We start from the raw sequence: 27,811 nt of genomic DNA, 5'->3' as shown, positions 1-27,811 counted from the left end.
GAGAGAAAGGGGAGACGAAAACTTTCACTCTCCAACAACACCGGCAGAGGCGCTGCAGTCAAACTTGAAGCAGCCACTCTCGAACAACACCGCAAGAGGCGCTGCAGTCAAACTTGAAGCAGCCACTCAAGCAAACAACACCGCAAGAGGCGCTGCAGTCAAACTTGAAGCAGACACCTCAAGCAAAACAACAACAGGCATGCCAATTCACAATTAAACAAAAACAAACTAATAATAAACTTTCTTTCTTCCAAAAACATTCAAGATGACTACTCCAACGAACGAAGCGTCTCGCAGGGGCATCAAAGCGCATGTAACGCGCTGGATAAACAACGTCAAGCAATACGAAAACGTAAAAATGGACCTCACAGTCCACAACTTAGTGCTGGGAGCTGAGTCCAACTTAAGGAACATGTACAGTAAATACAAGCGTCTCTCGGAAGGGGTCGCCAGAGACATTGAGCAAGGACAAGCGACCCAGGAACAATTCGAGGCGGAAGTCGACATCCAAATCCAGGTGGAAGAGGAAGTCGGATCCGCACTCATTATAATCGAACGAAAAAGAGAAGGATTCAAAGAAATCCAAGAAGCTGAAGAAAGAAAGCGGCAAGAAGCGACGCTATTGCTCATGTTCAGCACGCAACAAAGGGCAGCGGATGCCGCCAGGTCCCCCGATAAAGCCGATCAAGACGCAGCCAGGGCCCAAGAAAAGGCCGATCAAGACGCTGCCAGGGCCCAAGAAAAAATCGATCAAGATGCTGCAAGAGCACAGGAAAGAATCATCCGTCAACAAGAAATTCAAGATCAACAGAACCTGTTTCGACAACTGATTGCCGCCATTCCAGCAGCAGCTGCACCAGGAGGGCCCGCGGCTCCAGCCGCAGTTACGTCAACTAAGCTACCAAAACGTCAAATCAAACCGTTCAAAGGGGAAGTGCTTGAATGGACGTCCTTCTGGGAAGGCTACAACGCAGCCGTTCATGAATCGACCATCCCGGTGGTTCAAAAATTCGGCTACCTCAAAGATTACCTGAAAGGTGAAGCACAGCTGTGTGTGGAAAACCTGGAGCTGACGGAAGCCAACTACACCGTTGCAGTGAATCTCCTGAAGGCGATGTACGGCAAAACGGACGTCCTGATCGAGGCCAACACCCAGAAATTGGACACGCTTCAACCAGTAAGAGACGTGGCTGATACCGCGGCACTCAGGTGCTTGCAGCTGACTATCCAGTCACATATCAATGCGTTGGAGACACTGGGAGTTGCAAGAACGAGCCACGGATGTCTCCTTGGATCAAGAATTCTACGCTCGATCCCACTCAAACTTCAAGAAGAGTGGGCCAAATCAGCAACAAACAAGGTAACAGACATTGATCAAGTCTTAAAATTTATCGAAGAGCAAGTTGAAGCAGCAGAGTGACTAAGCCGTTTGAGAACTACAAAACCAAAGCCGGCCCAAAATTCTCAACAACCGGCCAAAGCAACACCTTTCAGTTCGGAGTCAGCAGCAAGCCGACTCCACAATCAAAACATCCGAGCAAAACAAGAAGAAATGGCAGTCCACCACCAAGGAGAGAAGCAACAGCATCATCTCCAAGGAAACCAGTGCTGCCCTGCGTGTTCTGCAAGGAGATGCATTGGGCTACGAATTGCCCAATGGAGCTGAAAGAGAAAAAAGCAATCATCGCCAGCCAAAAAAGATGCTCTAACTGTTTTGGTCATCACGAGACCACTGATTGTTTTAATCCCCACAGATGCCAACGATGCGGAGCCAAGCACCACACAGTCTTGTGTGCCGAGAAAGACACCCGATTCGGATCCTCAACTGTAATTCCAAGCAAACCAGCAGCTGGGAGCAGCTCAACAACAGCGTGAATAAGCTCCTTTGGTGAGATTATTCTCAAAACTGCAACCGTTTACGTTTCAGGCACAAATGGAAAACAGATCCGAGCAATTCTCTTCCTCGACGATGGCAGCCATAGAACATGGATTAAAAAGCAGATTTCAAGAAAACTTCAACTGAAGATAATCCAGGTGGAGCAGATCGCGACCAGGGCCTTCCGCCAGACAGAGGCCCCTCCAGCAGAAACTCACAACGTGGTCGAGATGACGGCGCGGGGCACCTGGCCAGGAGCCCCAACGGTGCGTATTGAAGCTTTGGAGGCAACTGACAAAGTAGGAAGCACTGGCCCGTACCAAACTACAGAATTTGCAAGAAAGCTGTGGCTGGAGAATGAAAATTTGGCAGACGACCGCTTCGAACGTGAAGGAGGAGACGAGGACGTCGGGATTCTTGTTGGAATGGACCAAATGTTAAACATTATGTTCAATGAGTCAGCAACTACTAGACCGTGTGGACTCAGAGCCTACACTTCCAATCTTGGAAAAGTTATCGGCGGTCCATCACAAGAAAAAACATCGAAACAAAGTCAAACAATTGTCAGTCAGCTCCTAATTAATTCACATTGCTCTCTACCACAGATCACCTCACAGCCATCGAAATTTTTGAACAGCATCCAATCAAACAAGTCGGAAAGCAGGGAGACATGAAATTCAAGCCTCCTTCACTACCAGAAAATTCTAAACAAATCTGCTTTTTCGACTCAACAAAAGAAAACAAAAGGTTTGAAATGGAGAAGTTAAATTTTGATCTCTCGTTATTTTGGCGGTTAGAAAACTTCGCAAATTTGAACGACTGTGTTGCTGTGGAGAAGGACGATCAATTCCGCTCCTTCTGCGAAGACATCACGCGATTTGACGACGGCAGATATTGCACGCCAATTCCATGGACAACTGACAGATGGAGAATGGAAATCAACCACCAGATGGCAGCAGGAAGACTGCGGGGCATGCTGACCAAGCTACGCAAATCTCCAGTCGACTTGGCCAACTACACCAAAGAAATCGAACAACTAATAGCAAACGGATTTGTAGAAGAGGCTGATTTCAATTACGAAGGCCTCCACACTTATCTACCGCATCATCCAGTCTACCGAACAGACAAGGCCACCACAAAAATTCGACCAGTTTTCGACGGCGCCGCAAGATCCAGATATGGGCCGAGCCTCAACGATGTTTTGGAGACGGGACCAAATCTTAATCCTGATCTCCTCTCGGTCTTAATGCGCTTCCGGATGAACCGGATCGCCTGGATTGCGGATATTTAAAAAGCATTTCTGAACATCGCGCTGCAGCCCGAAGACGCCGAAGCAGTCAGATTTTTATGGCCGAGGGAGCCGGAAAATCCCAGCTCCGATTTCATCGCATACAAATGGAAAAGAGTTCCATTTGGGCTAAGTTCAAGTCCATTCCTTTTAAGAGTCACCATTAATAAGCATTTGCTCTCAGTCAAACCTAGATTTCCAAAGACAGTCGAACAAATAGAAGAGCAACTTTACGTGGACGACTACCTTGGAGGAGCAGACAACGTGCCGACAGCCATAACTACGGTGGGAAAAACCGTCACGTTTTTTTCAGAGGCCCAACTCAACATGAGGAGCTGGGCAACAAACAACAAGCAGCTCCGTGACTTTCTCACCGAAAAAGAAATGTCGAACCAGATTGTCGGAATCCTCTCACCCACGATAGATGGCCAACAAAAGGCACTGGGTCTTAGATAGGACACGAGCTCCGATTTATTCAAATTTGACCCTACATCTGTAATGCAAGCAGCCGTGGAGATAGGAGAAAAAATCACCAAGAGGAAAATTCTGAACATCTCCGCAAGAATATTCGACCCAATTGGTTTTCTAGCTCCCACAGTTTTACTTTTAAAAATAATTTATCAAAAACTTTGGGAAGGAGACATAGGTTGGGACGATGACGCCACACCCGAAGTGAAGAACACCTGGAGCAGCATCATGAAAGGCCTGAAGAATCTACATCATTTGAAGATCCCACGATGGATTGGATATTCAAAAACTTCCATCGTCTCCGCAGAAATTCACGTGTTCGGCGATGCATCAGAAGCAGCCTACGGAGCAGTAGCCTACGCACGGCTCCAACTCGAGAACGGAATTCCTTAAACCATCCTCCTTGCCAGCAAAACTAGAGTGGCGCCTCTTCCAAAGAAAAAAGTAACATTACCCAGACTCGAACTCGAACAGAACGAAAAAGTTAAAGCCTGTTGAGAGGCGTTTAAGCCTACCCTGAAACGGAAGTCCGAGTTTATCGTAAACCCCACTCTGGATGAATCCATTTATCTACGACTGAAAGCTTCAATGAATTCCAACGCTTCTAAAACCAACAAAGATCCGACGGAGAAGACGCCCAAGAAATTATCTTACAAAATTTTGGATTTAATCAAGCCTCTTTTGTATCTAGCCAGCTACGCCAATTTAAAGAAGAGGAAGAAAAGTGATGCTATCGCAACATAAAGCGCTATCCGGCCACACTTATTCGATATATTATCAAATCTCGCCGGCAAAACATCCTCGCCCAACTCTACCCTGAGTTCATGAATCTTCAGAATAGGAGCGATATCTGGTCGGGTGGAGAAGACCTCTTCGGTCAGAATTTCTTACGTCACCTAGTTAACGAAGCGAAGGCGCAATATACCCTCGAAGGCATCTCCAAGGTCACAAAGAAGCCTCCACCCACCAAGGATCGCCACCCAGGCCCTGCTAGAGACTCTACTTCCAATCAGCAGCGGCCAAGAAATTCCTACCCTTACGCCGCTCAACGTGACAGGTACATTACTAATTTATCTCACTCTTTTGGCGGTCAAGTCTCCCGTTTCATTGACAATTGAGTTAAAATCACCTCCGACCCGTAAGTTTTGCGTACGGTCGAACACGGCCTCAGTCTCAATTTCATCTCCACTCCCACCCAACAAAAGATCCCACGTAATGCAGTAATAAACGATCAACAACTAGAGATTTGCGACACCGAGATTTCTTCCCTACTTCAAGAAGGGCCCTCCCCCCCCCCTCAGACGGTGTCGGTTTCATAAGCGGGTTCTTTGTTGTACCAAAATCTTCGGGGAATGGAGACTGATTGTAAATTTAAATGGCTTAAATCAGTTCATCCCACACCAACACTTAAAAATGGAGGGCGTAAATGCTGTGCGTCACGCAGTGAGGCAAGGGGACTGGCTAGCAAAAATATATTGAAGGACGTCTACCTTACCATTGCTCTCTGCCCGGAACAAAGGTTTCTCTTTAAATTCAAATGGAGAGAGAAGTTTTTTAAAATTCATTTCAATGCCATTTGGCCTTGGTCCAGCACCCGTGTTGTTCACCAAACTGCTGAAACCTACCGTTAGCTTCCTTAGACAGCGTGGCGTGCGTCTCGTCATCTATCTCGACGACATATTGATCATAGGCCATTCCAAAGAATCAGCTGAAGAGGCCGTATGTCAAGTATTCCACCTCTTCGTATCACTCGGTTTTGTTATTCACGAAGAAAAGTCAATAATGGTGCCAACTCAGTTCCTCGAGTACATCGGCTTAGGCATAGATACGATCTCTATGACTTTCTCCCTCCCATCAAAGAAATTGGACAAATTAAAGGAAATGTGTAGTCTTGCGTACAAGTCAAGCTCTCCATCACTCCAAGATTTAGTCTCACTGCTAGGGATTCTAAACTGGGCCGCTCATTCAGTAATTTACGCTCCTGCGCACTGCAGAAATCGTCAGGCCTTCTACACAAAACATTCAAAGTCGGCTAAGGGTGACCTCTCAGCTCGGTTTCCTCTTTCGCAAAAAGCCAGAAGCGACCTAGACTGGTGGATGTCGAAGGCATCCTTCTCGGCAAGGCGGAAACTGACCGCATCTCCCCCTCAATTTTTATATGCTCGGACGCCTCCCTTTCCAGATGGGGAGCTGTCAGTGTTAACATGAGAACCGGTGGCCCTTGGACCACAACCAATTCAGGCCGACACATTAATGAGTTGGAATTTATAGCAGCCTTTAACGCAATTAAATGCTTCGCCACCTCGGCATCTTTTACATTGATCGAGATTAGGATAGATAATAGATCAGCAGTATACTACATCAACAAACAGGGCGGCCTAAAGTCAGGCACCCTTTGCGAAACAGCCCTGGAGATTGTGAAGCCAGGTCAATCGATCTTCACGCCATCAACCTTCCAGGCTCATCGAATCTTGTAACTGACGCAGAGTCCCACAAACCCGTAGCAGCAAACGATTGGAAACTATCCACATCCGCATTCCAAAAAAATCATCAGACATGGAAGACGGAAGTAGATCTATTCGCCAGCGCATGGAATGCACAACTTCCAAGATTTGTTAGCCGTTTTCCTCGGCCGGACGCATGGATGACGGACGCCTTTACATTGAACTGGAAGTCTCTCAAAGCCTTCGCCTTCCCCCCGTTCAACTTAATCGCGAGCTGCCTAACGAAGTTGGTTCAGGAGAAAGCAACAATAATTCTAATAACACCATTTTGGCCGAGTCAACCCTGGTTTCCGGATTTGCTGAAACTGGCGACGGACACCGAACGCATGCTACACCCAGAGATAACATCCCCGCTGGGGGAATGTCACCAGCTCACAGCCAATCATTCAATCCGACTAGTCACCTGGAAGCTATCGGAGGATGCCTCAAAAGCCAAGGGTTTCCGGATGGAGTCATCGAGCTGTTATTATCCGCACCGAGTCGCATAAGTTTTCCGTTCATTTCCCCTCGATTCCCCCTCACCAGTGTTGCCAGATCTCAAAATCTCTTTCTTCCCTTGGACGGAAGAGGGAGAAAGAGAAAGGGTAAATATTTTGGGATATGGCAACACTGGTGATGGGGAATCGAGGGGAAGAAAACGGAAAACTTATAATTCGTGTTTTCATTTTTGATTTCATTACTATAAATGAAACTTAAAAAATGTGATCTTATGACCACAGATAGAGCTAATGCAGCTCTTTTTTTTAAGAAATTTCCCACCCTATAATATTACGTAGTTACTGAATAACAGGCCTCCAAAATAAAGCCCATTCCCTACTGGGCCTCTCGGCCGTACGGATACTTACGCAACGCGATAAAAACCACCTATCGCGTTGTTGAAAAATTTCCAAAAAAAATCACATGATACCCCGCCTTAATGTTAACCTTTGAAAAAATTTTTATTGAATTCCACCGAGAATTCTATTTTTGGGAGCGTTTTGAAAAACGCGTTTTCCCTACTGATCCTCTCAGCCGTACGGATACTTTCGGTACCCACTGTACATTCACTTATGGTTTTGAGAGCGAGAGTAGGAAAAGAAGTCTGGGTGCTGGTTATAATTGCAAAGCTAAGAAACACTGCTGCGTATTGCCGATTTGTTTGGTGTTCGAAGGTATGAAAGACAGTGAAAAAATTAAAAAACCAAGACATATGTATAATGCATCTATTTGTTATTGTATATTTGTAGAATAGAAAGCGAGCCAAAATAGACTGCTTTGGAATTACCAAACATAACGATTACAAGTCGCTGGTCCACTACTCTGCCCACTTGGTAGCTTACACCTAAAAAAAGTTATGTCAGAGGAACGTCCATCACTGGCATTATCTACTCAAATCGATTGGATACTCCGCTGGTTCGTATGGGTCTTCCTCTGCAGCCGTGTGAGGTCCTCCTCCGCGTTATCGTCGTATCACCGTTCAGCAAGAACGAAACAATCATTCAAAAAGCCAAAATCGCGGCCATGAAGAAAAATTACATCATTGACCCTAAAGCAATCGAAGAGTCTTTGAGTTTTTGAAAAGAAGTCGGTAACAAACTGATGGCAAAAGTTTAATTCAACAAGGCTAATTGTGAACAGCTTCCTATCAACGACGTTTCTCCATCCATTTTTACCATTACGATCACAGACAACGAAGAAGCTGAAACAGAACTCGATGAAAGTTCACATGAAGTCGCGGAGGAGACAGAACACTCATCTGGCGGCTCTTCACTATTGCGCACTAACAAAGAAGTGGAAGACTTTGTAATACATCAGCAACTGTTACTGTTACCATTGGTGGGGACACGGCAGCTGAATGGAACGTCCACGGAAAAGTCGCCGAGGCGTTGTCTAGAAACAAAGTTCTTTCTCCTAGCAACAATAACTCAGATATTTACGTTGTGAGACCTGACAACATTTTCGTTTCAGACTCGAACCCCAACTACCTTGAAATCCATTTTTCTGATTTATTACCTTTTGGCAGAGTTGGAACAGGCGAGACAAGAAGGGTTAAAATTTTGCGCAAGGCCTTACTAGCCTACATGTTGAATATCAGCACACGAAAATTTCAAGAAGTCGATTTCGTTTTGCCAATGTATGATATGGTCACCCGTCAACAACTGTCAACTATTGGTTTTGTGCGCTCGAAAATTCCGTCTCGTCGCAGGGGCGTCGATTGAATTTTATCTACGAAAGCAGAAGGGTTCGGCAAAATAACTTTGGAAGATATGAAGAAAGTCTGTGAGCACAAAATTAATTGCGCAAAAATAGCCAGAAAAGGTGGAACTTTGCCTCCTCCTCCGGTGAGCCTTGATGGAGTGGCAGCCGAATTTTTCAACGACATCACGGTCGCAACAAAACACAATCAACATTCCATGGCCGTTGCCGCTGAAAATCGAGGCGGAGTCTAAGCAGCTCATAATTCCCTCGGAAAAGCTCACATCTGGTTTACTTTTTGCCCAGATAACACAAGATCATTCAAAATCTTGTGGTATGCACTGGGTCCAGAGAAATCGGCCATCTACAAAGACCAAATTCCAAACGGAATAATTAGATTTGAAACTTTAGCTAATCCTTCAGTGGCCAGAGCTCTCAACTTCAAGCGGTGCTGCAAAATCGCTATCGAATATCTAGTTGGGTGGGATTGTGAGGCTCCATTGAAAAACCGTGGTGTGTGGGGCATTCCCAGTGGTAATATGCGGATCGTCGAAGAGCAGTTCCGTTTGACTCTACATTTCCATTAACTGATTTGGCTTCACGGACATCAACAAATTGAAATTCAACTGAAAGCAGCTCAGAGCCTGTCGGCCGAACCAAATTAAATTAACTGTGATGTTCCAGAGATAGGTAAAAAAGCGACTACCGATGAAAAAAAACACAAGCAAATACCATATAATATTTTTTTCCTCGTTAGAATTGAACGAGTTAGAGGCTGTTGTCGAGCGTGTGGTGTGGTGTCTGTGTTATTTCACAAAAGAAGATTCAATTCGGTATACAGGTGATTCGATTTATGAGCAGAGCAACAATTATATGTATGTGTAATAATACGTCCGAAGTGCTGTGTAAAAAATGCAATGCCAACTTGCCCCGTAGGTCGGACAAGTTGCCCATTTAAGGTTTCGCAATAAAACGTATTCTTTTGCAAGAATTTTTCATTTTCTAATATTTTTCATGCTACTTTTTACTTAACATAATAAGGTTTCATCTAAGCTCATAATTTTAAAATTCCAATGAAAATTACGATGTGCAGGAGTGAAAGTGCAAAAAAAAGGTAGAAAAGTCTTATACAAAAACAATGTTGGTCCTGGTAGGAAATTTCTTCTTGTTGTCCCCTCTGTCCTTCGTAGGAAAATTCTCACTAGTTCTCATATGGGAGGGGAAAAGACTTTTACGAGGTCTAGTGAGCGCTATTGGTGGCCCAAAATGTTTTTAAGTGTTAAGCAATGTGTGTCTTCTTGTATGTACTGTCCGTTGCACAAGCATGCCGTTGGTCAAACCGTCGGAAGATTGCAGCCGATTCCTCCACCAGCTCACTCGTTAAAAATGTTGGGCATCGACCATCTTGGTCCCCTAGAAACTACGAATTCCGGAAATAAATATGTGATTGTGGCAATTGATTATCTAACAAAGTGGGTAGAAGTGGCAGCCGTCCCTGACACTTCTACCTGTCACGTCATCCCATTCATTCAAGACAACATCATTCATCGCCATAGTCACCCGAAAAGACTGGTGACTGACCAAGGTCCTGCGTTTTCATCGAGAGAATTCGACGCCAAGATCTCAGAATGGAGAATCGATCACAGCCCGGCTACCCCCGAGCACCCGAAAACAAACGGTTTGTGTGCAAGGCTGAACAAGACAGCAGCAGTAGCAATGGCAGCGTACCTGAATACGAAACACCCCGATTGGGATACCAAACTTCAAGGAGCAGTGCCCGCCGTCAACACAGTGAGACAGCCAACAACAGAAGTCACCCCCTTAGAAATGGTTTATGGTATACGTCCAGTGATTGCTCAAGAAATTAAGTTCCCGTGTCCACCAGAACGTCCTAAACCGTACGAATTTTTTGCCAGATGAGTTGCCGAGATGAGAGAGGCAGCCATACTTAGAATTTTCGAGAAGCAGTGAAAAGTGAAAGACCGTGTTGACCGTAGTCGCCGAGTAACTCAGGATTTACGTGTCGGTGAACTTTTACTTGTGAGACGCAAATTAATCAAGAAGGGTAAAACAAAAAAGTTTTTGCCGAAATTTGTAGGTCCGTATCATATGGTAAAAAAAGTGTGTGAAACAACTTATTTAGTGGAAGACTTGCCCGCAAGGCGGAAGAAAAACAGTTAAGATATAATGCTCATGTGTTTCAAATCCGTCGTTTTCACGCTCGTGATGATGTCGGAAGAAAATTCCGACACAGAAGAAGAAGAAATTTCTGTGTCGGAAGAAGAAAATGGAGTTGTCAACAACACACAAGAGCCAGAGGAAAATTTGCCGGTTGCTGTGTCAGAGGCGGTTGGTGAGGAGAACGAGCCGGAATTCCAGCCGAGAGAAGCAGAGAAAACGAAAACTAGTAGACAAACTCGACCACCACGTTGGCACAACGACTACGCACGATATTGACCACAGGCTTGACCATAGAGATAAAAAGTGCATCCCTATCGCCTTAAAGAAAATGAACGACCTTAGCGTTGATGCGACTTGTTCAAATTAAAACGCTCTGCTGGTTTTTGGAAACACAAATGAAGAAGATGAGCAGTGATCGTAACTTGAAAGTGTGCCAGCTTTTTTCGTTCCCTGATGCTACAAAACTGATAGTGAAAACAGTAGAAGAAATGGAAATCGTGTGGGTTGGTGTCTTTTTCAGACTCTTTCAGGTTCAAAGCGCGATTATTTATTCCTATTAAGCCGCGTTATTCAATTTCAATTTCTGTCGGAGAGTAATAAAAAACACAATTAGAGTGGCAAAGAGGAAATGACAAAAAAGTTAACGAGGACATTTCAGTAATTTGTACTTGGTACCGATTTAATGGGCAAACAGATAAATCGAAGAAGATCTCAACAACCGGAAAAAAAACTAGCTGTTATTGTTCACGGTTTCCACCCTTGCAATACTTAGTTTTTCATCTACCCTCCTCCAATCATCCCGTCGTATAAAAATATTGTGATGCTTCTCAATTTTTTGTCTCGGATTATTTAGAATCGGAAGCTATTTTTCGGAAACAAATTTTGTAAATAGAATTTTTCTAGAAATAATGGAAATCGGGGAAAATAGACAAAATTGGAAAAATTTTGAAATTTGAGAACATTTTGAAAATTTTTGAAAATTTGGAAAGTTGCGAAAATTTTGGAAAATTGGGAAATATGAAGGTAAAATCGGGGAATTTGTTTTCCTTTCTAATTTTGCAGTTTGTTCACGGTTGAAAATTATCTTGACTCCACTACATCCTATAAATCCAATCAATTAGGACGTTGAATCCTGTCCCCCCAGCAGCACACTTTATACCGACATGGTAAGCGGCAACTGGGCCTGGGCCTGGGCGGAAGATAAAACTTTAACGAGAAGTCCTTTCCGTAAACAACGGGCAAATGAGGAGGAGCGATGTTCCTGGTGCATTTGTGTTCTCCCTCAGAACGTCAGAGCCTATGCCAATCGAGAGGGTTGGCGGTTGGCCACCCCAACAGACCCTAAAGGCAAAGAGGGGAAAATGTTGTTTTCGCGAGCGCTAGGTGGCTTATAGGATAAAGCCCAAAATGACCCAAAAACCAAGAAATTTGTAGGAATTTCAAAAATTTCATTTAATATCTCGGCTTCTGAGCCGAGTATCGAAAAAACATGAAAATTTTGTGAAGAGGTGGGCTATCCCATCATTTTTAAATGATCAGAATATTTTTAGGTGCAGCAGTTGACGAGAAAACTGCAGCACAAAAACCGAAAAAAGTCCAATTTTCGGCTACCCCCCACAGTTTTTTGCTAATATCTCAAAAACGACTATAGCTAAGGGATTGTGGTTTTCACCAATCGACTTAGAAAAAAATTTTGAACTAAACATATTAATTTGTTTATTTTTATAACCCCTAGCGATGATTTCCGCAAAATTAAATACCCCCAAAACGGTCTCTTTGAGTGGCGAATCGCTTGTTAAAAGTATAAAGTGTTAAAAAAATAATATGTAGCTACACACGAGTGTTAAATTAAAAATATTTTTATAGTACTGTGCGAGTAATGTTTTCATCAAATGTAAAAATTTTATAGGTTCATGGTTTCCGAAAGGGCCCGCTGTGGGCCGTACTATTCGCGAGTTGTGTCGTCTGTTAAACAGTTTAATTTTTCCGAGGCTGTCTGGCACGTGTTCACGACCTGAAAGGCTGAAACTGTTGTATAGAGTTCCTCCTCACTTCCTATTAAGCAGCGTGATTTTGTTCAATATTTAAAAAAAAATCTGCCATGGAGAACGCCGAGGAAAATGAAGCTGGAGAGGTTCTAGTGAAGCCGAAAATCTTAACAGCGAGTGAACGCCTTGCAGCAAAAAAACGTTTTCGTACTCAGAGGAGACTGTCAACGATGAAAAACAAGGTGTTACGGAATGCTCAGTGGGCTACTTTGAAAAAAGAAAAACGAAAGGTGAAATCTTTTTACAGCATGTCAAGAATATTTTATTTAAACTACAATGAGTTCTTAAACAGATTAAAAAAGAAGGTCAAAAGCAGCGAAAAAAGGAAGCTGAAGCTTTAGGAGATAAGGCTCCTCCTAAACAGGTTCCACGTACAATTGAAAATACTAGGGAAGCTGATGTGACAACTGTTGATCAAGAAGATGAAGAAGTTACATTTGACATCACCCATGATGAATATGAAGCATATTTTTCAAAAACCTATGAGCCCAAGATTTTGATAACATCATCAGACAACCCTCACTCAGTAAGGAAATTTCATTTAAAAATTAACTTTAAGATTTATGTTAATAGATTGATGAACTGGTTCATTATTTGATGTTTTTAGAAAACTATTCATTTTATCCGTGAATTAACAAAGATTTTCCCAAAATCTGAATGTCAATGGAGAAAGCGTTCCAGTGTGAAAAAAATGATAGAGAGTGCTAAGGAAAAAGATTACACAGATGTTGTAGTGATAAATGAAGATAGACGAGTTCCAAGTAAGTTCTTTTCATTGTTTAATGTAAAGTTTAGTTTATATTTAAATTATGCTAAATAGATGGAATGTTGGTATCACACTTACCTGATGGCCCAACTGCTTATTTCAAAATAAGCAATGTCAAATTAACAAAGGATATGAAGGTAATTTATATATTTATATAATATTTTTGCAATCTAATATTACTCATATTTATTATCTTTCCTAAAAGTACAAGAACATTATCAAGGAGTTTACCACTCATCGTCCCGAAGTCATTCTTAACAATTTCCAGACACGCCTTGGTCAAGCAGTGAGTCGAATGTTAGCTTCTTTGTTTCACTACGATCCCCAATTTAAAGGTCGTCGTGCGGTGACTTTCCACAACCAGCGAGACTACATATTTTTCAGGCACCACCGGTTGGGAAAGCTTAGACTCTTAATAATAACAAAATAATAATTACTACCTTTGCAATGATAGGTATGAATTCAAATCTCAGAAGAGAGCTGCCTTACGTGAATTGGGCCCTCGATTTACATTGCGACTGAAATGGTTGCAAAAAGGAACTTTCGATACAATTGAGGGTGACTATGAATGGATCATCGCTGGGAAACGGCACGAAATGGAGACGAGCAGGCGCAGATTCTTTCTTTAAAAGTCTGTTGTACGCTGTGTTAAAAGAAATAATACACATGCTGTATGTCATGTAATATGCCAGTTTCTAGTGGTTTTTCAAGTTAATTCCAATCATAAATGAAATGTACAATTCAGTTAGAAAGATTTTGGTCAGCAAACTTCTACAAGTATTGAATTTGTATATAATATTTATGAACAATTTTCTGAGTCCTAAAACCTCTAGTAATAGTCATTGATTGTTTTCGAAGGATTTGAATTTTGGTAACTTCAATTTTTACCAACAAACTTATGGATGCTCTTCTGAATGCTGCTGCGGAGATCACGATTTTTTTTTTTTTTTTTAGATCTATTTATTTATTCGTATTTATAATTGTTTTGGTATTTATTATTATTTTTTTTTATTAAGTGAATTTTTAATTGCTGTGCTGAGTGAAATTATCATTTTGTGCTGCGGCCTGCAGCATGGTGCCTGCAGCAGGCGTCGTGTTACCCGTAAATATAACTGGAAATCATGACATGCTGCTTCAACGAACAAGACAATGCGTCGACTGCTTCCCGGCTTCTTTTTTGAGTTTTTGTGATTTTGTCCACACGTTTGACGTTCTGATCCAAAATTGTTTTTCTTAATATATTTCCTTTCAAAAAATTTAAACAGTTTGTTTACTACATAAATATTTGTCATCCCAAGTATGGCTTCCATCCCCGATGCTTCTTGGCAGCCACCTTTTGCAGTACTTCAAACCACGTAGGCTATACTTATTATTTTTTTATGAATACCACTGTGAAAGATAAGATGTTTGTATGTATATTTTAATATAAAATCTGCTTGTTTGGTTACCATCTCTAATATCTGACCTTGTAGGATGGGAGAAATTGCTATAGAATTGTACTGGAACCATGCCCCCAACACTTGTAGAAACTTTGCTGAACTCTGTCGTCGAAATTACTATGCAGGCACTAAATTTCATCGGATAATCCGAGATTTTATGATCCAAGGTAATTAATTGAAAACTTTTTTTCCATTGATTATGAATTAAGTTAAAAAATTTATAGGTGGTGATCCCACTGGTACTGGAAGAGGAGGAGCATCTATATATGGACGTAATTTTTCTGATGAATTACATGATGAACTGAAACACACAGGTAATAATTACAAATAAAATAAGTAATGGAAACAACATTCAGGGGCCTGAATGACACACATTCAAAGGAAATGACTTTTAACTTTGTGTGTGTTTAACAATAGGCGCTGGTATACTGTCCATGGCGAATTCAGGACCAAATACCAATGGATCTCAATTTTTCATAACACTAGGTATTAAAAAAAAAAATTAATAAACTTTGAATTCCTACATCAAATGCAAATTTATTTTATATTTATTTTAGCTCCAACCCAATGGCTAGATGGCAAGCATTCCATTTTTGGGAGAATTTATTCAGGCATGTCTGTTGTGAAAAGGATTGGGTTTGTAGAAACAGATAAAGATGACAGACCAACTGATGATGTGAAAATCGTAAAATGTACAATCAAATATGAATGAATAATACATAATTGATCCTGCTTCTAAATCTAGTTTTACACAAAAAATATTAGTACTATGTAGCAATTTCTTTTGTCGAAATTCGGTTAATTATAGCATCCAATAAAGAAACAATTTTTGTTTCTTCTTCTTTGATTTTATAAATTTTCCTCAGCTCATTTTCATCACATGTTTCAAAATTTTCTTGGGTGGGTTCTGCCAATTCTCCTTTGACTTTAGAACAGACAAGTTCCATATCTTCTTCATTAAGTACCACACAAAGAAAACATGTATCTTTATCATTCATTCCAAATATTTTTAAGGAATCTGTAATCTGTTCCAAGCATTAAAAATAATTTCCATATTTAATAAAGTTTGCATGCTGTACAACTGCACATTTAAAAAATACCTTTTTTGTTGGGGACATGTTATAAACAATTTCAGAAAACACAGAATGTGTTTTAAGGGTATGACTTTGATGGCTCATCACAGCAAGTTGGGTGGCCACTAATACTTGAAAGGTGTCCAATACCTAGCAGTCATAAATTTATATTCTTCGTCAAACATAAAATTGAAAATTGAAATGCATACATATCTAGGATTAATTGCAGCGCAAGGAAAGCTAGCTTTCATAATCCTTTCTCGAATTTCACTTGCATTGGTTACATTTTTAAAAAGTAACAACTTGGGCTCGCATTCTTTAAATGCCCACATCTTATTATTGTTTGCTCAAATATGACTAAATAACGACTAAATATGGGAGTCACGAATCGGTAAATTTTTTTATTTCAAAACGTGTTCTGACTGTTGCTGGTTCCCACAGTTTATAATCTGTCTGCTTCAACCGGCTGTATGTAACCTGGCTGTAACACTGCAAGACGTTGTCATGGCAATTATTTTGCAGACTAAAATGCGACTTCAAATCTTCATTTCAGTAGACACTACAGCGACTACAGTAAACACTAAACAACAAATTTAAGAACCTGTACGTTTGATGGTGGTCCTTTCTTATTTATTTATTGAAAAGTGATTTGAAAAATTCTTGATACAATTTTCTTTTTTGGTTTAGGTATAAATATTTCCACCTTTTTTAAAAATGAAGGGCTCCAATAACAGCTCTCTAGATAGGCAAGGTAAATGTCAAAATTAATTTACTCTTGATTTACTTATGATTCAAACTAATGAAAATAACTGTTTAGATAGGCATTCTCATCCAATTGGAGCTGCGTTAACCTTCATTGTGATACTTTTGGGTCTTGGAGTACCAGTATGGTGGAATACAACTACTGTACAAAGAGCATCTTTACCACTGGAAGAACTGTCCACTATGGCTAAAGTGTCTGGGAGTGAACAAAGTATCCCTATTTTATTAAAAGGCATCAATGATGCTGAAATAATGGCAAAGAAACTGCAAAGTGCACTAGTTCAGTCCAAGGACCCATGTAAGTAACTAAAACAATATAATAAATGTTCAGATTTGAAGATTATGTTAACAATTTTCAAAATTTTTTTAGTAACTTATAACTTCAGTATTGTTCCATATAAATTCAGCCCTGAAGAAGTAAAAATTTTGTTGTCACAAAAGTCAGTTGATGCCATAGACATGTACTTTGAGGAACTATCTGAATCAGAGTTTATTAACATATTATCAATTGTTGAAGTACCATCTAATTATTTGCCATCTGGGAAAGTGTGTGTAGGAAGGCATAACTTTCTGTACTTCTCGGAAGAAACAGGTGTGGAATTAAAAGATTTCATTCACTTATAAATCAAAATTTTGAAATTGATAAATTTTTCCTTTTTTTTTTGTTAGATTTTGATTCCCTTGGCCACATTATACGTTCAATTTTGGCACTTCACGATTCAGACCGAAATTCCGATGCGCACCTTCCCATTTCTAATCATTATAATGTTCTTCTCACTTTGGCGACCGCAAATGCAACCCAAGAATATTCTAGTATAGTATCTTTATATGATGGTAAGAATTTTTTAAAAATTTCACAGCTTTAGGCGTACATAAAATTGCATTTTCCCTTTTTTTTTTGTTAGAAAATTTTGCTGCATTTTCTAAAAAATTTCGGCACGTTGCTGACCTTTCAATTTCATCCCAAATGATTTATCTTGGAAACGGCCATATTGATGCCAATCATGATACTGAACAAAAAATTTTTTCTTTAAATGAAGAAAAAGTGGTATCTCTTATTAATATTCTCGAACCGCGACTAGGTATATAAACGAAGCCTTAAGATACTAAAAAAAATAGAGTTTAAATGGAATTTCGTGGATAAATAGGAAGTCAGTTGTCGTCGGATCCCACTTTTCATTGGGTGCTTTATGTTCCCCATATGAATCAGTCACCAATGTATATTTTCAAAGGATCCTTGCCAGTTGTGACCAATTCAGTCCTTAGTCCACGGTGGAATGGAGGAGGTTTACAAATTGTCAATGAATTAGATCATTCCTTTGCTGGACTTGCTCTATGCCAGTTAAGAAATGCTCTCGGAATTTTCTCTCTACAGGTGAATATAAATTTGAAATGATAATATTCCTACTTGATCCTGTTTTTAAGCTAATGTTTACTTGCAATTACTATTGCATAATAAAGAATGCAGATACTTCTTTCATCTCCTTGAATTATGATGAATCTGGTGTTCACGCGTGGGAGCTGTATTTGTTGACACGGCGACGTACGGTACAATTTTTAAATCAAGCTACCATTACTCTAAAGGTAAACGTGAATTAAAAATTTAAAATACTTTACATTCGATGAAGCATGTAACAATTTTTTTTTTTTTTCAATCGCTTTAGTCTCTATCACAACTATTAAAACAGATCGGAAACATCGTTGTTAGTGAAGAAATAAGAGATTTGATTGTTGCTTCCGTAAAGATGGGGGACGATTCCAGAATTGCTTTGAAAAATGACGATTTGCAACAAGCGTACCGAGATGCCAAAGTATCTAATTCATGTGCCGAAAAGGCTTTCTTCGATCCCTCTCTTTTGGCATTGTTATACTTTCCTGAAGACCAAAAGTAAGTGATTTAGGTGCACTTAAAACTTTCATTTATCTTCTTTTTGTCTTCTAACTTTTAAAATGTATTTTTGTTGTTCAACTCGTTTTAACATCGTTTTATTTTTGTGTTCCAGGTATGCGATTTACATCCCACTTTTTCTTCCCATAGGCATTCCTGTTCTCTTATCGTTGAGATCAGTCTACAAACATTTTCTTAAGCGGTAAAATTTAATTGAATTAATATCATTTGCAATTGAGTTGTGCAGAAATAAAAGCAAATTTTTACTGTATAAATGAAAAAATGAGTAATGAACTTATGATGTCAACCCCTAATTTGAATTAATAATATGAATAGTTTGAAAAAATGTACAGCTATTAATATTCTGCGACAATCGAGAATGGATACTATCGGAGCATACGCGTAAAGCGCAAAAATGAATTTCTTGATTCCTATAGGCCTATACAAACCTTTGATAACTAAACCCTCTAAGTCAGCAAGACTGCACATCCATTTTTACGTTATTACTATTAAAATGACAAAATCTTTGAAATTTTGTTGAAATCGCTGTCGAAATTTCTTCTATATAGTTGCAATTTCATTGTGTTATTGATTGTTATTATTTATTTTCTTTAATCATAGCGTTATTTATTTAAACTTTTACCATTCCAGAAGACGGCGTATTCCATAACAGGGGAAAATGTTATAAGCGTTAAATTTACGCAGAAACTTGAAGTGCTATTTTCGGGTTAACATAAAATATGTAAATGTTGTCTTGTTGTTAAAAGATTAATCAGCAATCAGGATATTGCTTTAACTGATAGCACTGTAATTCAGTTAAGTTATTCTCTTGAACTTCTAGGCCAGTCTGATTTCCGTCATCATCTACACAAAAACAAACCCCCCCTCGGCATTGGATTGGTCGATAGTTCCCGTTGCTGCAACAGATTGGTTTGGCTAATTTTTGATTGGTAAGCCAAAATCTTGTTCGCGCACATTCTATTGCAAAAAAATAACATTGTTTTTTGTGTAGTATATCTTGCATCTTTTAAATTAACATACTGCAATTCATAGAACTGTCATCCGGTTTGTTGATTTCGAAATTTTCAATTTTTTTCCCATAAGGATCTGCACAGTAAAGTCTGAAAAATTCAAAATTCGTTGTGATTAAGAAATTAAATTTGACTAATTTCACGTTCATTGCCAGTCTAAAGATTCGACGAACACATCTCGCAAAAGTTAACAAATTTTCTCATGCGTTTTGTTACGAAAATACTCGTCGTTTCATGAAAATAAAATTCAGAAAGTAATAAACCGAGTTACTGGTCTGGTGGCCACTCTTTTGTCTTTTCAAGTAAGCCGAAGAGAAAAGAAGAGGTTAGGCAATACATACGTGGATTCTGTCTCAAGAATCGATTGGTAGAATCCATCTGGCGAACAATCCGGTTGTTCCAGTCCAAGTACTGTGATATTCTGGCGGATGTAACTATTCCCAAAAAATTTAGTCTTTAACCTTTTCATTTCGCAAGGCCGGTAGTAATCAGCTGAATGCACGTCAGTGTTATCTGTTCAGAATAGAGATGAGCATAGGTAAATTCGCGAGTACAAATCGCAAAAAGTATTTCTTGAAGATGAAACAATTACAGCACGGTAACTCCGTAATTGCAGTAATGGGTTGGATAGAAGAAGTGAGGGTTTGGTTGGTAGAACTGATGCAAAAACAGGCTTGATTTACACACTGCAGTGTATCATAGTTGCCATTTGGTAGGCAGTGAGGAAACTGTACCGATTGTAGCGAACCCGCCAGTGCCAGTTGATAAGCTCTGGAACATTCTAAAAGTTTCATCGGAATTTATTATTTATTTAGTTATTTTTTGTTTCGTTTTTTTGGGATGGACACATACCACAATTCATGGCTGCATCAGTTGCAGCATAACTAGGCGGGGATTCCCCAAAAATCCGATTGTTGTTGATATCGACACAATAACAGCTGTAAAAATTGCAATTCAAATTAAAAAAAAAAATTATAATAATTAATAAACAGAATTTGGACACGGTACTGTACCTGCCACCTGGTTGGCACTTTCTTGCAATAAAGTCACCATTGTCGTCACATCTGGGACGTGTCTCATACATTCCTAGTGAACCACTTAATTTCCGAACTTCATATTCATCTTGAGCTTCGAAGCATTTCGTGTTCACTAAATTCAAAATTTGGGTAATTCATTACTGAAAGCACACAGTGATCTTATTTCGAAGCCGACATTTTTACTAACTTTTTACACATATGTAGTCCGATTTCGAATTCTTAGACGCGGCTGCACAAGTAAGACCTGGGCCACATTCTTGGTTATTCATGTTCAGACTACAAGGCTCATTTTCCCCTACACAATAGCGAAAAAAAAAAAAAAAAAATGCGGGATTTCATTTTATGCTTTGTTAATATAATATTGTAGTCCAATTTTCGTATAACTGACGCCCGCCGCTAGCTCGGCCGTTTGCGCTACCATGGAAAACGACACTTTTCTTAAACTTAATTGAACTAATTTGACTAAATTTAAGTTTTAAAGCTTCCTAAACAACCATTACAAGCAACAATAATTACAATAAAAAGTTTCAACTCGATATCTCAAACCGTCTATGAGTTTTCGAAAAGGAACAAATAAAAATCTCGCATCTCTGCATATCGCGCATACAACGCTTCATAGAGTAGATTGCGACAATGCAGGGAAAAAGAGGAAAAGTACTCATTTGCATGTCAGCAAAGTAAGTTATATAACTGATCCTTCCTTTGAGGTCATGTTACAGTTATATAATTATTAAATTAGTTAAGGTGAATGGTCAACAAAATCTATACGTTCTTACCTATGTAGCTCAGACACAGCTTACAACATCCACAGGAGCTACTGGGATTGGTCATCAATTTACCAAAACTGCAATCAACACTTTGGCATTCCACTGACTCGCAGCTCCCTTTATAGCAGTTTATATCACCCACTGGAGGGTAAGCAGCATAACTACCACCAATCAATAAAATTGAAATAAAAAACAATTTGGAAAAACAGAAACACTTAAGGTTGAATTCCGTCATCTTTCAAGATTTGTCTATGACTGCGAAACAAAAAATCCGTAAACTTGGTTGCTGTAATTGGGACTGAAGGCTCTTTATCACTTTTATTTGATAGCGTTTTGACATTTTCAACGACTGATAAGCTATCCACGTTGCTTCACTTTAGACTCGATTTTAGATAAGAGTTTAAAAGCGAACTTGTATACGTGCACGATACCTCAACACCAAAAATATGTCTTTTGCCGAAAATAAAATGGCAAAATGTGAACAAATCTCCTCAGAGTAAGGTGATATAACAAACAAGGATGTAACTGATGGCATTAAGAGAATTTTATTTGGCCGTTTTTTAGTCAGACATGTAAAAAGAAATGATTTGGAATTATGCTATCTAAAATGATTTTCGATTGTTGAATAATAAAAACATGTGCAAATGTCTAAATGCGCGGCCTAAACGCTTTTGATGAAAACAGTTTTTTAAATTGTGTATTTCACAAATTGTTGTCGGTCTTCTTCAGAATTTAGTCTACACTGCACAGCAGAGGAACACAATGGTGTACTAGGCTACTGTCGATCGACAGCGCGTACAGTGGGTTGCACACATAACAGCAGTAGGAAACAACAAAGATTATTTTTCAGTGCAAAAAAGTAGTCCAGTAGACAATGTTGAGAATGATGAAGGCGAGAGGAAAAAAGAGACGCGACCATTGATCAATAAACAAGGCCACTTCGCGACCGTTACAGAAGGTAACATATTGAGGGCCTGGCGGCGGTGGCGGCGGTCCACGGGCAGGGCTAGAGGCTTTTCCTCTCAAGCGAAGGGATGAAGAAGTGCCATTGTAACCGGAAGGCTTTGTGTCCGAACGGATAAAAAAAAGTCACAAGTTAAATTCAAGTGAGGAAATCAAATGCAACGTAATCCAATTGTTGGAGTGGAGATGGTATAATCGTTAAAAAATAGTTGTTGAACAAATTTAAAAAACAAAACAAACCAGCAACAAATTTAAAACATTGGAAATTTTTCATTATGGAAAACAAAGGATAGCAGTAATTCAAGTTGTGAATAAGCTTAAATAAGCTAAAATAGAGCTGGGAGAAAAACAAAAAAGTTTACGTACTCGATGGATCGTTAAGTCTTCTTCAGAATAGCCCTTCATCGGCTTGGTTGCAACTGTAACGAAGAGGGATTAAATTGGCAAGTAGAGCAGAGAACAATGTAAAAAAATCGTATTACTTGGTCCCATAAAACTGTTAACGACTGCAAATTCCATTAGAGACATAAAGACGAAAACAGTGCAAGAAGACATCCAAACGTCAATCGCTTTGACGTAGGAAACAGGCGGAAGAGATCTCTGGGACTGCGTACTTTGTGTCGCTGTTTGAAAAAAAAAATCAGTTATTCAGCGAAATCTTGTGCCGCTGTCAAATGAAATGTGCATTCATTCTAAACATCAATATAAAAGCATTCCAATATCTTACACAAAGTAAGGAGGGAAGTCACACCCAATGTAGCTCTGGCAGGAATAGCTTCGGGTTTGATCCAGAAGGAAATCCAAGACATAACTACAATTAATCCTGACGGAATGTAAGTATGAAACAAGTGGTAGCCTAATCGGCGGCGAAGGTTGAATACCACGGCCAGGCAGGTGAAATTACCTTTGAGTAAAATAGTTCATTAATAATGGCTAATGATAAATATTAAAAATAAATTTATTTTTTAATTGGAAATTATAACACGTTTTACTTTATAGCGGAAAATTATAACATGTGTCGTACTAGCCTAGATTTCAATTTGTTGTATGTTTAAACAAATCTTTGATTATGATTACCGGTCGAGTATTCTAGCGTGCAGTCTTCTGTGGAATTTTTTGCGATATCCAATTGCGGCAGCTCAATATCGGGATTGGTTACCAGGGGGTCGGTAAAGTTCCATTTAAATACCAGATCATGTGTGGTGTGGGACACTTGCAAAAGAAGGTTGCGTTATTTATGAAACAGATTACAATTAAACTGGAAGTTAAAAAAAAATCCTCTTACAGCTTTCAATTTGCATGGAACAAACTTGCGTGTCATGCGGATAATTTTCAAATTTCATTGCACAGGACAATACCAAAGTCAACCTAAGTTATAATTTTTTAAAAATTATAGAATTCGATATGGTTTGTTTAAAAATTTTGGTGTTTGAATTTAACTTCATTTCAAATTTCTTTTTCATTGATTTATTAAAACTGGATAGAAAGTAGGTCATTACTTGGCCATGTAAATTAGGGTCTTATCGTGATACAACCAGAGATAGTGATTAGGAACACTCATCTCGTGAAATGTTACTTTCTTGGCGTTTTTGAAAAAGCAATCCGGCCGCCAAATGTCTTGCAACCAACCGACATCAAGAATTCTAGAAAAAATACAACACGTTTTCGTTATTGATTAGGCTCTGGTAGTTCTTAAAGATAACGATATGGCAGCGCCTTGTACTGTAGAACTTATTTTTGAAGCTACCGTACAAGAAACGAGCCCTATGTATTGGCTATAGCACTAAATAATCGAGTTAGGGGGATTTCCCGTTACCGGTACTCTTCTGTCATATCTTCTGGTAACCGCAGACGGTGATCTCTCCAGCTCTGTGCAAGGAAAATATCTGCTACGTACGTCTGTTGGAGGATATATCAGCAGAGTAGAAAGAAATAATTGATTAGTTGATTAATTATTTAATTGTTTCCATAATAATTTTTGTTAAATGTCGGTGCCCCACCATGGATTCCTCATTAATGGTATCAATGGATAAGACGGTTACGTGAAAGTACACCTATAAAAACAAGGATTAGATTTCTATTAAAGTTAAATGTAATTGCAAAGTACTATGGTTGGTTGTCCAAAAAATTTCGGCGCTCTGTTTTTATCATATGACTTGGAATTTCTCGGCAGAATATCTCCAAGTACCAAGCTTGATTCTTCCCTTTATTGTTAATAAAATATCCAAATCACATTAGGAAATTAAGTTAATTAAAAAAAAAACTGAATTATTTTATTTGAGTTGACTAACCTATGATAGCCACCCGCAGATTTGAGAGGCAATGCTCTCACATCGACGATTCGGGAGCCTGGACCCAGTCCAAGTTGCTGGCACCACCTACAAGTCAGCAAAATGAAGCATTACACAGAAACAGAACTGATTAGTTTAATTGCATTAAATCTAGAGAATAACCCAGTCGATCAATACTTACGCATTGGCTTGCGACGACGCATCTTCTAACGAATCCATTTCTCCTGACGCCAAGTGATTGGTGACGCCTTCATTTTCAATGTCGTTCATTTGTAAGACGGACTCGAGAATGATGGAGGCGAAGTCGGCACACGGAGTCAGACGTTGGTTGCACAATTCAGAGAGCCAATACTTGACGTCGTAGGTTAGCGTGAGATGGGTGTCGTTGGAATCGGCCCCATCTTGATGGAATTTGCTGTAAATCGTCATGTCGTTGAAGCCGTTGTGAAGGGCATTGACCGAGGACTGCAAAACATCGATGACCCGTTCTTTGGTCCAATTGGCGTAGTGCTCCAAATTGAAAAGCAAGACGAGACTGGCTGTAATAGAGAATTCTGTATTACAGACTAGGTATTAGGCCGGTAGGCCGTTAGGCCTGGTAGATGTGTTGGTTGTAGCAATATATAGCAATTGACATTGGTATAGATATAGCTACCCGCTACCGCTATATAGCTGCCGCAATCCCTATATATTGGATTACAACAACTATTTAACATATGTGTACACTGTACAGAGATTTGACCCATCTAACACAGATTGCCACATATCTAACACCATCTAACACGGCGGATTGCCGCATATCTAAATAGAATGACTCATCTAATAGAATAAGATTCTAATAGATGAGATATTTAAGCATTATGAGTAGAAGAAAAGCCGACTTGCCGCTTGCTTTGTCCTTGACCGTCATCTGCTCATAGAGAGCGTTGAGAAGCAGTTGGACGTCATCGACGCTGTCGATTTCCACCCGCTCCACCGGTGTGCAGATCTGCAAAAAGTCTCGCACCGTCTGATTGTAATGAGCTTCGATCATCAAGACCGACGACGGGAAACGATTATTGCGCTCGGACGTACAGCTGGAATCGTTGTTCTTTCCCGAGCATCTCCGTGGAAGAATTGGTGGACGATTGGAGGTTGGGTCTGGCGGCGTTGTCTCCTCCGCAATTTCGTTTTCCGTTTCGTCATCATCACCGTTGGCTGGCTGAGGTGTTGAAGTCAAGCTGTCAAGTTCATGCATGTTGTTACTCGACAGGCCGTGGCCGTCGTCCGTTTCGGCCTCGAATGTCAATTGTTTGTTCTCGACGGAAGCGTGCCGCCGACCAGTTTTGCGCCGATTGTGGCGAATGCGATGATGTTCGTTTTCTTCTGCCGGTAAATGGCCAGCTCCGAATTCATTTCGTTTTAAGATTTCTGGGTTGGCCGTACGCCCCTTTCTCTCAATACCCGTGACGGAAAATAAATCCAGCGCTAATTCGGGTTCTCTAGCTGCTGGCACACTGTGTAATGGCTGCTGGAATGGGCTCGTCGATGAGAACCGTTGGTGGTTTTTGGGCAGTTCCGGCCAACGTTTACCTTTTCTCGTTAGAAGAGACATTGCAGGCACTCTGACATGAAAATAAAAGAAAAAAAAAAAAAAATATATATATACAGTGAGATTTGAGAAAAGAGGATTAGGAAGGAGAAGAACAAAAGACACTATATACGTAAATACAAGGTACGAATTTTCATTGTCTCTCAATTACTTTCTCTTATTATTTTGCAATAATTCCTTTAAACTTTATTTGCTAAACATGTCGAACGGTGAAGAAAGACACTTTGTACAGCTAGGCTACTACTACTTTTATAAAAGAAGTTGGATTTTTAAACGTTTCTTTGCTGTCGCTCTTTATTGACTACTGTACTTCGATTGAAATAACAATGCGTTTGAAAGATATAGTCGCTCATTTAGAAAATGCACAACCTAAATTAAAGCGCAAACATTTTAGAGTGAAAATGTCAAATGTCGTGGTAGGCAAAGATGGACAAATATGCTGTATACTAATTCCTTATATTGTGAAATATGACGTTGAAGTATTGAAGAGTGGCGTACAAAATACTGTATCTGTGCAGCCATAATGTAGCTAGTTGTGTAATCCAACAAATTAGTTCCATCAGCTGCACAAGGCACAACTACACATAGAGTATTGCTATCACTAATAAGTAATAACAATAACAGTAATAACAAATTTTTTTTAGTAGAATCGTTACGGAGACTTATTGAATATCAATTTTCATCTAACATTTGGTGAAAATAAATTATGTTGAAAGAAATGAATGGATCTGACGCCCACTGGTTGCGATATGTTTCGATACAGATTTACAAATTTCAAAACATGTTATTCTTTTTCTCTATTTCACAAATCATATCCTGGAAAATATCACTATAAACTGTATAAAAGAGGCGAAAAATGACTCACTCATGTCCACCGCCTGCGACGAAAACGGTGAGAACTAGCAGAGCTGCGTGAATTATCCACATGATCTGTGCTAGCTGTTAACAAAAGCAAAGCGAACGAATCCCATCTAGCCTCTAGCGCACGGCTTACACGACTGCAGAAGATTTTCGCTACACGACGTCGCGATGAGGAAGCCCAGCTAGTGAAGGTGTCTACCTACCGCTTCTGCATGGCTCTGAGTTCACTGCAAGAGGTACAGTCGGTGCCCATAATCAAATTACAGAACGGTTTCCTTGTTTTGCCTATCCTGGATGTAAGTCGAAGGGAAAGCGACACAACAGAGCTGCCCAGTGCCCCCTTTCCGAAGACGTTAAGATAGGGATCAATTTCTCTTTTCTTTTTTCCTTATTCTTTTCAACTGGCCAAGAGCGCTGAGGCATCGCAGGTAGAGGGAGACCGGAGACCTTCTTGTATTGATTCCATTCGGAATAAGAATATAGCATTATCAACGTCAGAACTGCCGGAAGGGGTGACATATGATGTACCTTTACCTCTATAAAATCAATTAGAAACCGCTCTTGAACAGTGCCGCCGCCCAGCCTAATGCCTAGAACTAACCGAACTTAAACTTTGGTGAAGTAATCTGTAGGTATTGATTCCGTTACGGACGACGAAATTAAAAATATGGCAATTCTAATATAGGCCTATGTCATTCGCGTGAATTGAATGAATCATGCTTAGCCGATTTCTAACTTACAGAAAATGCAGTACCACACTTAATTTTATTTCGTTTTTTTCACGTTACATCAAATGAAAAGT

The 27,811-nt window shown here is 39.8% G+C and overlaps 7 protein-coding genes across 7 annotated transcripts; 4 read left to right on the top strand and 3 right to left on the bottom strand.

Annotated features, from left to right (window-relative positions):
• Positions 1-2,106: 2,106 nt before the first annotated feature.
• LOC124337670 lies at positions 2,107-3,167 on the top strand. The gene is made up of 2 exons (XM_046791709.1): positions 2,107-2,443; positions 2,674-3,167. Exons 1-2 carry the CDS (start codon positions 2,107-2,109, stop codon positions 3,165-3,167), a joined length of 831 nt encoding a protein of 276 aa, XP_046647665.1.
• Positions 3,168-12,445: 9,278 nt separating this feature from the next.
• On the top strand, positions 12,446-13,990 carry LOC124338010 (ribosome production factor 1-like). Its single transcript, XM_046792030.1, has 6 exons — positions 12,446-12,770; positions 12,833-13,066; positions 13,148-13,301; positions 13,361-13,443; positions 13,512-13,699; positions 13,761-13,990. The coding sequence occupies exons 1-6, from the start codon at positions 12,594-12,596 to the stop codon at positions 13,933-13,935; spliced, it is 1,011 nt and encodes a 336-aa protein (XP_046647986.1). The 5' UTR covers positions 12,446-12,593; the 3' UTR covers positions 13,936-13,990.
• A 425-nt stretch (positions 13,991-14,415) lies between these two features.
• LOC124338011 (peptidyl-prolyl cis-trans isomerase-like 1) lies at positions 14,416-15,485 on the top strand. The gene is made up of 5 exons (XM_046792031.1): positions 14,416-14,661; positions 14,779-14,912; positions 14,970-15,059; positions 15,163-15,231; positions 15,303-15,485. The coding sequence occupies exons 1-5, from the start codon at positions 14,606-14,608 to the stop codon at positions 15,455-15,457; spliced, it is 504 nt and encodes a 167-aa protein (XP_046647987.1). The 5' UTR covers positions 14,416-14,605; the 3' UTR covers positions 15,458-15,485.
• LOC124338012 (EKC/KEOPS complex subunit Tprkb-like) lies at positions 15,263-16,285 on the bottom strand. Its single transcript, XM_046792032.1, has 3 exons — positions 16,028-16,285; positions 15,846-15,968; positions 15,263-15,770 (listed from the first exon to the last, which is right to left on the bottom strand). The coding sequence occupies exons 1-3, from the start codon at positions 16,148-16,150 to the stop codon at positions 15,513-15,515; spliced, it is 504 nt and encodes a 167-aa protein (XP_046647988.1). The 5' UTR covers positions 16,151-16,285; the 3' UTR covers positions 15,263-15,512.
• Positions 16,286-16,293: 8 nt separating this feature from the next.
• LOC124338006 (GPI transamidase component PIG-S-like) lies at positions 16,294-18,782 on the top strand. The gene is made up of 10 exons (XM_046792027.1): positions 16,294-16,421; positions 16,506-16,569; positions 16,636-16,878; positions 16,951-17,172; positions 17,250-17,414; positions 17,486-17,662; positions 17,729-17,955; positions 18,042-18,164; positions 18,245-18,468; positions 18,584-18,782. The coding sequence occupies exons 2-10, from the start codon at positions 16,533-16,535 to the stop codon at positions 18,672-18,674; spliced, it is 1,509 nt and encodes a 502-aa protein (XP_046647983.1). The 5' UTR covers positions 16,294-16,421; positions 16,506-16,532; the 3' UTR covers positions 18,675-18,782.
• A 323-nt stretch (positions 18,783-19,105) lies between these two features.
• On the bottom strand, positions 19,106-21,597 carry LOC124338009. Its single transcript, XM_046792029.1, has 8 exons — positions 21,313-21,597; positions 20,724-20,831; positions 20,513-20,648; positions 20,352-20,437; positions 20,092-20,280; positions 19,841-20,012; positions 19,510-19,589; positions 19,106-19,446 (listed from the first exon to the last, which is right to left on the bottom strand). The coding sequence occupies exons 1-8, from the start codon at positions 21,536-21,538 to the stop codon at positions 19,241-19,243; spliced, it is 1,203 nt and encodes a 400-aa protein (XP_046647985.1). The 5' UTR covers positions 21,539-21,597; the 3' UTR covers positions 19,106-19,240.
• A 387-nt stretch (positions 21,598-21,984) lies between these two features.
• Positions 21,985-27,153, bottom strand: LOC124338005 (gamma-aminobutyric acid receptor subunit gamma-3-like). Its single transcript, XM_046792026.1, has 14 exons — positions 27,014-27,153; positions 25,443-26,161; positions 24,739-25,096; positions 24,558-24,644; positions 24,374-24,470; positions 24,267-24,320; positions 24,083-24,165; positions 23,766-23,909; positions 23,552-23,634; positions 23,344-23,478; positions 22,994-23,170; positions 22,749-22,889; positions 22,633-22,685; positions 21,985-22,365 (listed from the first exon to the last, which is right to left on the bottom strand). The coding sequence occupies exons 1-14, from the start codon at positions 27,073-27,075 to the stop codon at positions 22,150-22,152; spliced, it is 2,409 nt and encodes an 802-aa protein (XP_046647982.1). The 5' UTR covers positions 27,076-27,153; the 3' UTR covers positions 21,985-22,149.
• Positions 27,154-27,811: the final 658 nt, after the last annotated feature.

This window comes from Daphnia pulicaria, chromosome 4 (assembly GCF_021234035.1).
Source record: "Daphnia pulicaria isolate SC F1-1A chromosome 4, SC_F0-13Bv2, whole genome shotgun sequence".
In the NCBI taxonomy this organism is placed as follows: Eukaryota; Metazoa; Arthropoda; class Branchiopoda; order Diplostraca; family Daphniidae; genus Daphnia; species Daphnia pulicaria.
Note: the sequence above shows the minus strand (reverse complement) of the source record. Positions and strands in the feature narration are given on the sequence as shown.